Source organism: Cladophialophora bantiana, assembly GCF_000835475.1.
Source record: "Cladophialophora bantiana CBS 173.52 unplaced genomic scaffold supercont1.1, whole genome shotgun sequence".
Taxonomy (NCBI): domain Eukaryota; kingdom Fungi; phylum Ascomycota; class Eurotiomycetes; order Chaetothyriales; family Herpotrichiellaceae; genus Cladophialophora; species Cladophialophora bantiana.
The window spans coordinates 572,626-585,549 of record NW_015971575.1 but is presented as its reverse complement, the minus strand read 5'-3'; the positions used below and the strand labels follow the sequence as shown (position 1 = coordinate 585,549).

The 12,924-nt window shown below is 53.8% G+C and overlaps 4 protein-coding genes across 4 annotated transcripts; 2 read left to right on the top strand and 2 right to left on the bottom strand.

Annotated features, from left to right (window-relative positions):
• Positions 1-888: 888 nt before the first annotated feature.
• Z519_00208 (uncharacterized protein) lies at positions 889-3,111 on the top strand (the record flags this gene model as incomplete). The annotated part of the gene is made up of 3 exons (XM_016757967.1): positions 889-988; positions 1,260-2,546; positions 2,699-3,111. 3 exons carry the CDS (start codon positions 889-891, stop codon positions 3,109-3,111), a joined length of 1,800 nt encoding a protein of 599 aa, XP_016625216.1.
• Positions 3,112-5,222: 2,111 nt separating this feature from the next.
• On the top strand, positions 5,223-5,969 carry Z519_00207 (phosphoribosylglycinamide formyltransferase; the record flags this gene model as incomplete). The annotated part of the gene is made up of 1 exon (XM_016757966.1): positions 5,223-5,969. The coding sequence occupies one exon, from the start codon at positions 5,223-5,225 to the stop codon at positions 5,967-5,969; it is 747 nt and encodes a 248-aa protein (XP_016625215.1).
• A 1,442-nt stretch (positions 5,970-7,411) lies between these two features.
• Positions 7,412-9,437, bottom strand: Z519_00206 (uncharacterized protein; the record flags this gene model as incomplete). The annotated part of the gene is made up of 2 exons (XM_016757965.1): positions 7,412-8,555; positions 8,614-9,437. 2 exons carry the CDS (start codon positions 9,435-9,437, stop codon positions 7,412-7,414), a joined length of 1,968 nt encoding a protein of 655 aa, XP_016625214.1.
• An 891-nt stretch (positions 9,438-10,328) lies between these two features.
• Z519_00205 (uncharacterized protein) lies at positions 10,329-12,214 on the bottom strand (the record flags this gene model as incomplete). Its single annotated transcript, XM_016757964.1, has 2 exons — positions 10,329-12,100; positions 12,163-12,214. The coding sequence occupies 2 exons, from the start codon at positions 12,212-12,214 to the stop codon at positions 10,329-10,331; spliced, it is 1,824 nt and encodes a 607-aa protein (XP_016625213.1).
• Between the last annotated feature and the right edge of the window lie 710 nt (positions 12,215-12,924).

Sequence of the window (12,924 nt, the reverse complement as noted above, 5' to 3'; positions counted from 1 at the left end):
GTTGGATTTGCAGGGCGTTGAAGCTGTCGAGGCACAAATTAACTACGGTAATATAACCGGGAATCCCACCCAAGTACATATACTATATTCTGTGTGCGCTGCTTTATGCCAAAAAAAAAATGCATTGCCTGTTTTGGAGTGCTAACAGATCTGTTGGCATCTCCAGTTCCCAACACGTGCAGACGGTTCTTCTGGTCGCGGTCAGGTTAAGGCAAGTTCCTCCTGTGTCAACAGAACATGATCAAACGAAACGTGGAAATCTCGGAGGCGTCGTCCCCTGTCGCCCACAGGATCCCTACGCACGTTAAGCTGGTCCGAAAGTCGTGGACAATAGCCGACTCCGGTGCCTCTAAGGCAATTCGGAGTCCCTTTGATTGGCAAATGCTTGCGAACCTCGGCTTCTTTCACAGACGAATGGACGAGATACGGCCAATATCGGCCACAGCCGCATCCAGACGGAGAGGCGAATAGGAAAGTAGGTGACGCTGCGGGAAGCCCCCAGAGAACAAGGGGCCATCAACGCTCCAGCTACATTTTGTTCGTCGCAGTCAATGCGGACTTGAATCGGCCTTTTTCTTTTAACCCCAGATCAAGTAAAGTCGCAAAAGCTGGCCTTGGAGGCTATACATATTTCTCTTGTGGTCTTTCTATCAACCCCCAAGGTATCACCGCTGATCGCTCTTCTTTTCCATCATACTTTTGCGTTCTTGGAGCACAGCATTCTTCCCTTCTCGCTAACTGGTGACTAACAAAGAAGCATTACACGAAGAGTGGCTTTCGCCCACATCACATCCCACTCCGTCTAGAGATTATATATACTTCCACGCCAGCAAAAGTTTCTATTGTCGATTCCAAACCATCCCTGAACAAATCAGGAGATTTTGAATCATGCCCATCAAGTCGGATTTCCCGGACATCGACCTTCAGGTCACAGACATCTGGTCGTTTTTGTTTAATAGAAAGGACCGAGAATTTCCTGATGATCATGGTGAGTCTATTTTCCTCCTCTTCTGGTCAACTTGCTTCTATAGCTCGCGTGGGAGTATGTAAGAGCTGGGCGATGGTCTCTCTACAGTGGGCTCGGGCAGGAAGAGGGAGATCAGAAAATGACAAGACATCACAACGGGGAATCATCAAAATGTCGCTATTGAGCCGAGCTGAAACACATTGTGCGACTTCCATTGACTGAATAGTTCTTCCAACAACTGTTACGAAAGCATACGAGAACGAGCCGTCACTGATGTGAAACTCATTCATAGTTATATTCCAATCCGCCGACTCCCTCTCCAGACAATACACCTACTCCTCGCTGCGACAATCCAGCATCGACTTCGGCACGGGCCTCAAGTCCAACTTCAACTTCCGCAAATCCGATGTCCTAGGCCTCTTTGTGCCCAACGACATTGATGTCCCGCCTGTGGTCCTGGGAACTCTCTGGGCTGGCGGCATCGTCTCACCCGCAAACCCAGGCTACACCGTCCCCGAACTGGTCTACCAGCTCAAAGACTCTGGCGCCAAAATCCTGTGCACACACCTGTCCGCCCTCGACACGGCGCGAAATGCGGCCCGCGAAGTCGGTATTCCAGAGACCCATATCATCCTGCTTGGCGAGCAGCGCGATGAATCCCGGAAATTCAAGCACTGGACACTCATCCGCAATCTTGAGGGAACGGCCCGCTACCGGACGCCCAAACTGGATCCGAAATCCGACCTCGCCTTTCTCGTCTACTCCTCCGGCACGACCGGCCGTCCCAAAGGCGTCAGACTGACCCATTTTAATATGACAAGTAACGTGGAACAAATCCACACTGCTGAGGGGTGGCTGACCTGGAACGGCACCAAGACGCCTCCGAATAGTAATATCCCACACCCTCCCAACGGCCGGGGCGACAAGATCCTGGCATGTCTACCATTCTTCCACATCTACGGCCTCAACTGCCTGGTGCTCAGCCCGATATTCAGCGGTGTGCACACGCTGGTCATGTCGCGGTTCGAGCTGGAGAAGTGGTGCTCGCTCGTGCACAACCACAAGGTCACCTTCAGCTACATCGTGCCGCCTATCGTGCTGCTCCTGTGCAAGAGCCCCGTCGTGGAAAAATACGACCTTAGCTCGCTGCGCATGACCAACTCGGGCGCCGCGCCGCTCACCCGCGAACTCGTCGAGAACCTGTACAAGCGCAAGGGCGTGCGCGTCAAGCAAGGGTACGGACTGAGCGAGACATCGCCCACCATCTTCATCCAGCGGTGGGAGGACTGGTGGTCTGCCGTGGGCACTACGGGGGTCATGGTGCCGAACCTCGAGGCCAAGTTCTGCGCCGTGCCCGGCTCCGGCGAGGAGTCGGACGGGTCCAAGGAGCTGCCTCGAGGCAAGGTCGGGGAGTTGTACGTCAAGGGACCCAATGTCTTTGGCGGCTATCATAACAATCCCAACGCCACCGCCGAGTGTCTCGAGGATGGATGGTTCCGGACCGGCGACGTGGGATTCCTGGATGACAAGGGCAACTTGACCATCACGGACCGCGTCAAAGAGTTGATCAAATATAAAGGTAAAAGCACCCCCTCCCTTCTTTGTTTTCACCCGTTTCCTATCCAACCGGATGAAATCCTGCTTGCAACCAAAATACACCTCCCACCGCAGAGCCTTGGTCTGCCCATGACAGAAAACTATGTGACTAGCGACTAACTAATCCAACCACAGGCTTCCAAGTGCCCCCCGCCGAACTGGAAGGCTACCTCGCCTCACACCCTCTGATCGACGACGTCGCCGTGGTGGGCGTCGACTCGCTCGAGCTCGGCACAGAAGTGCCGCGCGCATACATTGTGCCCAAGAACCGCGCTCTCGTCTCGCCACCCTCGTCTTCTCCCGCCCAACAACAACAAGAACAACAGGAGCAAGAACTGCAGCAGCAAAAGCACGCTGTCGAGATCGTGCAGTGGATGAACGCCAAGGTGGCCAACCACAAGAAACTGCGAGGCGGGGTCAAGTTCGTCGACGCCGTGCCCAAGAGCGTCAGCGGCAAGATCTTGCGCAGGGTCTTGAAGGAGCAGGCCAAGAAGGAGTTTCGCGACGAGGAGGAGAGGAAGTTGGGCAGGGCGAGGGCGAAGCTGTAAGTTGCAAAGAGTAAGTTGGTGATGGGCCGGCGAGAACGCGAGAGGGACATTGCATGGAATGAAATGGACGTGTGGCTGTTGTTGGCTTCTCTCTCTCTCTCTCTCTCTCTGTGGTATTCCTTGGGAGCTGGTCACTGCTCATGATGAGGCTGAAGCTGAAAATCTTCTTTTTCTTGTTTTTTTAATCCCTTGCACAGTATGCTCAGCATTATCATGACGTCGAAATCTGCTTCCGGAGTCTACCCCGTCGTTTTGATCGATGGTGGCCCTATTTCAATACCTGTATCGCCTCGGCACGGCCAGTATACAAATTTCTTCCTCTACCTCTCGTGTTCGAGGCATCGGATTCTCAGCAAAGTACGAGGTAAATGCAACCTTGAAAGTCCCAGTGGCTGTTGGACAGACCAATCCCGATACAGCTAACACAACTGCCAAAAAGTGCAATATTTTCGAGAATCACACCCTTGCAGGGTTTCTTCGATTCGGCTCAAGTCGGTGCATTCTTCAGACATGCGTTCCGTCGAGGGAGAAGCTCCTATTGGTGGTCTGTCCTGTCTGGCTATCCCGGCCTTCGCCAGGTGCACGGTCAACTGGGATGAGCCTCAATCTGGATTCCTTGTGTGCTATACTAAACGTCAGCGCTGTTTCCCCGTCAATTTGGCCTATTAGAGAGTGAATAATCTGGGCTAGCGTCTGCAATCAATTCCAGGTATCCTTGCAGCACCCTCTGTATCACGGAAGATCTGTTGGTAGTACCCATGTTTCTCTTTCTCTTTCTTTCCCGTGTTGGTCCCTGAAGTTTCAGAGAATGGTCTTCTACGGATTTGCCCCTCTCAATCCGTAGGTATCCCTTCAATTGGTTGCGTAGAGCAGGACGGTAGGGTGCATGAGCGGCTGTTTTGGTGCGAAGAAAGTGTTTCAGAGGGATCCATCGAGCTGACGTTCCACCTCGCAATACCTCGTAGGTACTTAAGTACATCGGCACTCTGTCGTTCGTGATAGATTAGCGATCGACGGTGATCATTTTGGCAGATCGAAGCGTTCGTCCCAGGAAGAAGCCAATAAGCATGGCTGAGGGCGCAATTGTGAGGGCAAGCACATCGCTAAGCTCGCAGCTTCAGGCGCTAGACGCCCTGTTTGATTTCAGATGGACGTCCAACATTTGCCGATCTTGCCGACATCGTTCGCAGTTGTGGAGGAGGAGCTCCTCTCGGGACTCATTTACTTGCATCCGCGCCCAAGACGTTGCTGCGTGGCTAGCGGAGCCGGGGGAAGATCTTCTCAGGCAGCAAGGACGGAGCCGGCGGTGGATGTCAATGTGTCGATCAATTGGAGGGACGGCAGGGATAGAGGGGAAGGCCGCGTTCTACAAAGGTTTGTTCAGCATTCGCGATGTACTTGGTCCTCCGTCTGATACTCGATGCTATTTCGCTTTGCTCGATGGGGATTTTCCTGAGAAGCAGCTCAAAGGGAACGTCCTCGCTTCGACTTCGAACAATGATACAACGGGCGCAAGGACATGGAGGCTAAGTGGTGTGACGGTGAAGAGGGGGGACTTGCAGACACAAGTCGCAGGTAGTTCGAGGTTGGAGGCCTTGGTCACTGATTCCGGCAAGTCCTAGGCCCTGATGGACCGCTTAGGCGCAGGCTATGCCCCCAGACGCAGCGATCCCCGTCGCTTGTTCCGGGGCTACGCAACCTTACGACAGCCCCTGGGGTCCCCTGGACTCCCCTGGAGCGCCCCTAACGCACGCCAATGCAGGTCCTTAGTGGCTGAGGCGCGTCTAGCTGCTTTCCTTGCTGCTCCCGCAGTCCTTGTCTCTTACCAAAGCCCCTCCAAGCCCTCCACTGGTCTAGGTAGGTACTTGTCGCATTTCCAAATCCCTTCTTGAGTCCGGTCCTGTGCTTTCTTCTGTCGCACGTTCAAATGTCGCAGCTCTGCCCTTCCTGTGCTTCTCTATGCCCTCACTCACTTCGGACCGCAGGACTCTGAGATGAATTAAGCGCGATCTTGACTCGAAAACCTGCTGTCCTTGCCCCAAGCTCTAGCTCCCGCTCCTCGCGCTCTTTTCCGTATCTGTCGCGTCGTCTCCTTCTGGCTGGTGTTCAAAATGGGCTCGAGATCGATATCCACCGACAAATCCCGAACTTACAGCACTTCCACCTCCTTCAGTCTCACTGTCCTGATTTCGGGGTCAGGGACCAACCTGCAAGCCCTGATCGACGCCTGCGGCCAGGCCCCTCCTTCCAAAGACAAACCCGCCCCTCGACGGTTACTTCCAAATGCTGAAATATCTCATGTGATATGCAATCGCCGTGAGGCAAAGGGCATCGCCCGCGCCCAAGATGCCCACATCCCTGTCACATACCATAACCTGCTGTCGTATAAGAAGAAATTTCCGGACACAGAGGCCGGGATAACTGCAGCTCGGAATCAGTACGACACCGATCTAGCCCAGAAGATCCTCACGCACATCCCGTGCCCGGACCTGGTGGTCTGTGCCGGCTTCATGCATATTCTGTCCCCGGTGTTCATCAACGCTCTGGCGAAGGCAAATGTGCCCATCATCAACCTGCACCCGGCATTGCCAGGCCAGTTTGACGGGGCAAATGCCATCGGCCGTGCCTACGAGGCGTTTCAAAGAGGGGAAATTTCTGGGACCGGAGTGATGGTCCACTATGTGACTGATGAGGTGGACCGGGGCGCACCGGTTTTGGTGAGGGAGATCGAAATGAAAGCTGGGGAGCCGCAGAGTGATCTCGAGGAGAGGATACATGAAACGGAGTGGAAGCTTATTGTCGATGCGACGGGCAAGGTATTGGCAGAGCTGGAAGAGAAAAGGAGACAGGAGAGTTGACGGTGCTCATCTGCAATGGCTGAAATGGAACTCTTGACGAATGTTGCAGGGCTTATGAGCAAAGCAAGGCGAAAGATCTGTGATGGGCGAGGGGGCAGGTAACGGTCTGTTGGCTGGGACAAGCAAGGTGTTTGGGAGGCTTCTTCTTTGGACAAACAAGACAACATCAGGAGTTGAGGTCTGGAATGCTGGAGGGGTATTGACTTCCTCCCGTCTCCGATGCATCCAACTGCCAACACATTTGGTCTTTCTCCTCTACGATCAGAAGACGGCAAAAGGAACCAAAAGACAATCGCATCGGAGCGTGTGATGGTTGGAGGAATTAAAAGTGGTAACGAGATTCGAGCAAGACGGTGGAGGGCTCTCTTTCGGCGACGTCTGCGAGGCGACAAGGGAGTCACCAACCACCGAAGAAACAGATCAAATCAATTTGGAATGTCCCTTTTTCCTTGTCCATATCCTTCTCTGTCTCCTCTCCATGCCGTTCCAGCAAGTAAACGATCTCTCATTCTCTATCAAGCACAATTTAAAATCCGAGATGTCAAACGTCGATCGATGCGCCAGCCTGTGGCGTGCCACGCTGGGGGATTCATGTATTGATTGAGCTGAGTTGACGCAAATCCCCCAACGTCCTGTTTTGTTCTATAGCTTTAGAGTCAGTGAACTACCCCTCGTACCTATGTACCTATGTACCTAGATAGTAATCCAACCCAGAGCAGCTCCACTTGACTTAACCAAACCTTCTTTCGAGAGTAACGTTGCTACTATCCCCATTTTCTCCCCAGAACCCATCACCCGAGTGAGTGAGTGAGTAAGCGAGCAAATGGCTGAATGGTGAATGAATGAATGAATGAATAAAAGGACGGTGCATTATTACATTAGACGCGCCGCGGAAAAAAAATGAATATACCATGACACGCGCGACCCCTGGACATGGATAGAGTATGTACATATATGTGTGGGCGGTAAAAGCATACCACATCCACCACCACCGCGAAGTACACCACCCAGAAGGACGTGGTTGAACTTTTTGAGGTGGACACAGGCGACATTGAAGAGAGGGAAGGAAAAAGAAAGGAGAAGAAAGGGGTATCACACCGCACCGTACCGCACCGCATCACAGACAACAGATAGATAGACAGACAAACAGACAGACAGACAAGCCAGTGAGCCGCTCGACAAGATTACCCCAGGAGGAATTCGTCCGGAACCAAACAATCACCCACAACACGCCTCCTGCCTCCCTCCCTTCATCCTTCCCTCCCATGCCGAACCACAAGATAGAAGACCGGCTCATTCGGTCGCCCGCTCACTCAAAATCCAAGAAGCGCAAAACATGCACACAAACAAAACCGTAGAAACACAATGGTATCCCTCCTCGACCTAGTAGGTCATAAGGGTGGTTGTGGTGCTTCTTGTCGTTGGCATTGCGGCTTCTCACCTCACGGCTGCGGCCCGGCGGCGACTGGCTCGTTCGCGGGTGTGTCCTTCTCTTTGCCCTTTCCAACTGCATCGCCATGCATTCCGTCACTAAGCTGGCCGTTGACTTGCCCTGGCTTCTCGCGCGCGATGGTGATTTCTGCCCCGTGGTCCCCTTCGTCGTCTTCGTCATCGCCGTGGTGCAGGTCCCGGCCTCCGTCCATGAACTTGTGCATCTCTCTCTTGTATCTGCTCTCGTGGACCTGGCCGTCCGCTCCCGCTGCGGCTCGGCTGGCTAGATCCTCCTCGTCACTTGAGCTCAGACTGCTCATGCTCGTGTTCTGTAGGTACATGACCTGTTTGCCTCCGCGGGCTTGCTTCTTCCTTTCCCGCTGTTCGCTTTTGAGCTTCTGCTGCAATTCGGCGTCGGCTTGGCAGTCGAGGGTTCGGACCTTGAGGCCGGGCAAGTTTTCGGAGAGGTAGCTGCGAAGGACGGGGAGTTTGGCCGCATTCGGCCGGTACGTCCCGGAGTCGTTGTCGATGACAAGTTCGTAATGCCAGGGTTCTTTGCTCTCTGAGGAGGTCGTGCCGTTTGTCATAGGCCGTGCGTCATTCGCTCCGCCGGGGCTACCGCCGCCGCCGCCGCCGCCGCTGCTGCTACCAATATTGTCTCTTTCCTCATCTGACGGAGTCGAGGGAGGGTGCGTCTCCTCCGCCGGATGCACACTGTCATCGTTCCGGTGTGCCTTTGCGTGTTTGATTCTTCGGATGAAAAACTCGCCGCTGAATGCAATGTAGATGCTCACATTACTATGCATGGTATGTTTGCTCAACAAATCGATCCCGAATTCTTTTCCTGTTTCCGTGAAGCGTAGTTGTCCATCCAATGTCAACACATAAGTGAAGATGCGCCCTCCTTCGTCGTAGTGTACAAAGTCGAGAAATAGCTTCGTCATCTCGGGGCAGGGTTCTTGAAAGACGCCATACTTGGTGGTTTTGTCGTAGTTGTAGATTCGAGCGTGTTGGTGGTGCAAAGCACGGTTGAGCAGGCGACCGCGCAGGGTGTGGGCTGTAAACATTCCGGCAACAAAGGGCCTGAATTCGACGTATCGGTGATAGAGATCTGCTGGCACGGGTCCTCGCAGCTGCATCTGCACGGATTGGAAGCTGGATGAGTGATTAGCGGGTGGCTATTGGCAAGACAAAGCCCACAGGTGGACGTTACTTGTATCTCTGGATCTCCTTTCCATCTTTCCCTTGCTCTGACTCCTTCGTCCCCGCTATCCGCCCAATCAAAGGAGAGAAATGCCGACTCCATGGTAATGGACCGATTGTGTAGACGCGACCGCCGTCCTCTGCAGCGGTCTTGCCCAGATTCTCCACGCTGACAATGAGGCTTCCGTTCAATTTGACTCTCCTCGAGATCAGGGCGGCGCATCCGCGGAACGTGTACGCTCTCTTACTACCCATGCGCTTCTTCAACTGGAACTTCTGGTGCGAGAATCCTTTCCAGTTCTCGTCAACGTGGGGTACATCGATGTGTACATTCCCCAACCGGTCATCGTAGTCGGACGGATCCTCGTCATACAATCTGCACTTCAAATGGAACCCGCTGGCCGGGATGTTGCCGACAATCCACTCGGTCTCCCATTCCGGGTTCGTGTTGCGATGGATGGTCGGCGTCCTCAATTTGAGATCGGGGTCTTGCTTGTGCCTCTTGGGCAGATCCGTGCGGAGAACTGCTAGAACGTAGGGATCCGAAGAGAGAGTGCCAAAGTCGGAAAAGGGGAGGTTCTCGGCTTTGTGAAATGTGATCTTGACGGTATATCCTGGCGGCGCTTTGGGCAGGGGTGTGTCATCGAACCCTCCAGCAGGGCCTTTCTTCTCTTTCTTTTCGGAGAGGTCGGTACCGGTGGCCCCGCGATATTTCTCCTCCAGTTTCTCTGTTTTGCCCACCAGTTTCGGTCCTATCTTGTCCGCCTGGGAGAGGACTCCATCTTTGCGCAAGGCGGGTGTGCTCGGATCGTTCTCGTTCTCGTTCTCGGCCATTGGAGATACAAGCGCTCAGAGGGGCGTGTCCGTGCTTGTCCGCGTCAACATATGCTGCTTAACCTACGCGACCCAAGCAAAGACTTCGGCGCATACCTGACAAAGGAGACGGGTATGGCAAGATATACCCAGATAATCCGGAAGTACCTCGGTGGAGGAAGAATGAGCGCAGGCTGGGAAAAGGATGCGGAGGATCGTTTGGAATCTTGGATTTGGCGCAGCAACGTCGAGGGCGCATGGATTCGGCTCAGCATGGGCTTGCATGGGGTGACAGCTGCTGCCCGCTGGGCGGTTGCGAAGCCCCCACCATGCGAAGTATGCTTTTGTACTTGTCTTGACTTGGTCCTCGTAGGATGATACCTTGCAAGAGATGGCGCACGCTGGTGCAGGCTTCCTCCAATGGATGGTGTAGGGCTGCGGACGGGCCTCTTGTTCCTCTGAAAGACTGGCACTACCGAGTTACACTAGGTAGAGATCAAGCAAAATCATGGCCACCATGCGAGAAGCTTCAGCAAAAGCTTGGTCGCCCCTGTGGTGATCAATTTCCTTTGTCAGTCTCTCTCACGCAGGGACATGATTATGATTCAAGGGGACGCGCATTCGCAAGCATTCAATTGACATCATTTGTGATCTGGATAACGCCATTCAACCAGTGCATCCCACGGCTCTTGGTTCAACCATCGCCACAGCCCAGCGAACATAACGAATCGACCGAGGACTTCAGGGAAGTGTTTCATTTCGTTTACGAGGCCCAAGCCCGCCCCCGTCGTTGGGGCCAGTGGCACCATAAGCTGCCTAGAGAATCCAAGACAAAGACTCCTTCGCTCGCGCAAACCTATTCCCGCGCCATGCGAAGTCCAAAGACAGAAGTCCAATCCTTCCAGATTTTTATCAGTATTCTTCGAGTAACCGCACCAACAAATCAGACCCTGGACCCGTCAGGCTGTCCCTCATCTCCTTCTCAGACACTAAGCTCACCACCTGCTTGTCGTCCGCCCCCCTTCCGCTTCGAGACGGCGTATTTGTGGGTGTCAGCAAGCCCGACGTTCGCCCACACGTCTCTTGCACTAACCCTAGGGTTTCGAGGCTTGCAACTACGTCTCGAAACTCGGTGTTCTTCAGCGGCTGCAACAATCCTTCATCGCGCTTACACAGCTGGGCATATTTCTCAAACAGCCCCTTTATGGTAGGTATCCTTGTTCCCGACTTGGACGGTGTTGTATAAGGATCGCGGCGGTGTTGGCGGGTTTCGGACGCTACCAATGAACACAGCACAGCTTTCTGCTGGAGATTCAACCCGCCCAAGCGAGAAAGTGTACCGTTGTTGAAAATGGTGGCCGCGATCTTCGCGACGTGTGCAATCGACACTCGAGGCGCTGTCTCCCATGTAAGATGATTGAGGACAGATCGATGGTCAACCTTGGCAGGCGATGGAAGAGCCAAACTGGAGGACAGGTTCGAAATTTCTTGGAGTGGTTGCTTCGTTGGAGTCGTGCTCTGTTCTTGGCTCGTCTTCAAAAGCGTCTCTTGCTCAACCTGGTCAAGAGCACGACGAACCAGGCTGAAGGCCTTTCGTAGATCCCCAGTCTGAGATGCTATCTTTTTGCCCGCCAATTGAATAGCCGCAGGATGCACCAAAGGGATGAACTCGGCGGCGGTCGTGGTTCCGTCAGACACGAGAGACCGTAGCTTGTCCGATATAATGGTCGAGATCTGTTGAGCCGAATATGGAAGAAAAGGTAGCAGCTGGGGCTTGACGCCCCTTGACTTGAGACGGGGTAAGAAACGATCAGTCAAATCCAGAGCATTGGCAATTCCAACCAATATGAGACTGGACGAGGGATGCATGGCCCACTCAAAGATGCTGTACAGCACGTCGCAATCACCCCCGATGAGGGTGTCGATCTCGTCCAGCAAAACGAGACGCATTTCGGAGTCGACTCTCTTCGTCGTGAACAGCTTCGCCAGGGGGGCCTTTGATGACTTTGAGCTACCCTTGCCAGGGCAAAAAGCTTCGCTGAGCCGGGCGAGGACTTCGGCGGAAGACTTCAAAGACACGCAATTGATCGTGGTGGCTTTGATGGACGCCCCTTGAAATTCTTGCATGATCTCTTGGACCAAGGCGCTCTTACCGGTGCCAGGTGGTCCACTAACATATGTGCAGCCCCCAATCCCAGTTTTGATGGCCTTGGAAATGAAGTTGGTCAATTGATGTCGTTCAGCCTCGCGTCCGACAATCCTTCCATTGCCAGCTTGCGTAAACAGCTGTCGAGCGCGTGAGTATACATTTTGTGATCTTGATGGTGTGGATGAGCGGGACGATTGCGGAGTGAGAAGTCTGCCAGCAAGTCGTACGCGGTGTCTTGGTGTACTTGGAGCGGATGAAGCGAGGACATCTTTAAAGCGGACAGCGGCGGGAGTCGACACAATCGAGGGTGGAAGATTTTCGTCTGCGGCAAGGTTGGAATCTCCAATGGGTGTGGTCGTGCTCGTTTGGTTCTTTACAGGACTGTCTTGTACAGTATCGTTCGTTCGTCCGTTACGGGCTTTCACAGATCTGGTATTCGGCTTCTCCAATACATCCTTCTCAGCTGCATCTTGATATATCTCGGGTGTAGAGCGTCGCGTCCGTCTCTTTGGGGTGTGAAGTGTATTCGAGCCATCTGCCGACGCATCCTGTTAGTAGCATTCACCAAAATCCAGAAGCTGGATGAGGCAGACGGACCTTGTTCGTCCAGAACCCGGCGAGAACGCTTTCCCAGCACTGTGGCAGCCATTTGAGGTGGCAGTTGCTGCTTTTGATGTGTTGGAGTTGGAGAAGGTGAAGCTGTGGAAGGCGCGAGGGACACGACTCAAGAAGTGGCAGTCGCGAGTCATGCATCCCAGCCGCGCCTGCCAAGAGTCGACGCGACCGCGTTTTGAGGGAAGGAGCGTGAAGGAGCGTGCCACCACAAGCGCCGTCAGCGGCCGGGCACTGACCTCGGCTTGACTCAGGTGCCAGGCTTCGCCACGCCACTCAAGCCACGGCTCTCACTCGCGCACCCATCTCCTCTATGATCCGCCGTACTCTCACGCTGGTACTGTGTCATTTGAAATCACCTGCCTGGTGGTGACAACAGTGAATCCAGGCTTGGCATGTTTGTCCTCTCCGCTGTGCACATGGCCAGTCACCACCTGCTGTTTCATCGGGCTGTGACGCCGGTGGTTTTCGTCATTAACGCCGCCGCCTTGTGCGCTGTGGCTCGTCTTGTGCCTGCCTTGCCTCAGAACATCTCTCCCCATCACCAGCGACTGCAGTGACTGCCAGTTTACTGTTTGACACATGGCATCTTCCACCTCTTACGATTTGTTTCTTCATTGTCTTTTGCAATAATCCCACTTCAATTCCTTCATGATTACCACCTCTCCTTGAAGACTCTCCTAGGGGTCGTTTAACTACATCACCAGTCCAAATAATCAACCGATCTCCCTCCCAAGAACTGTATCC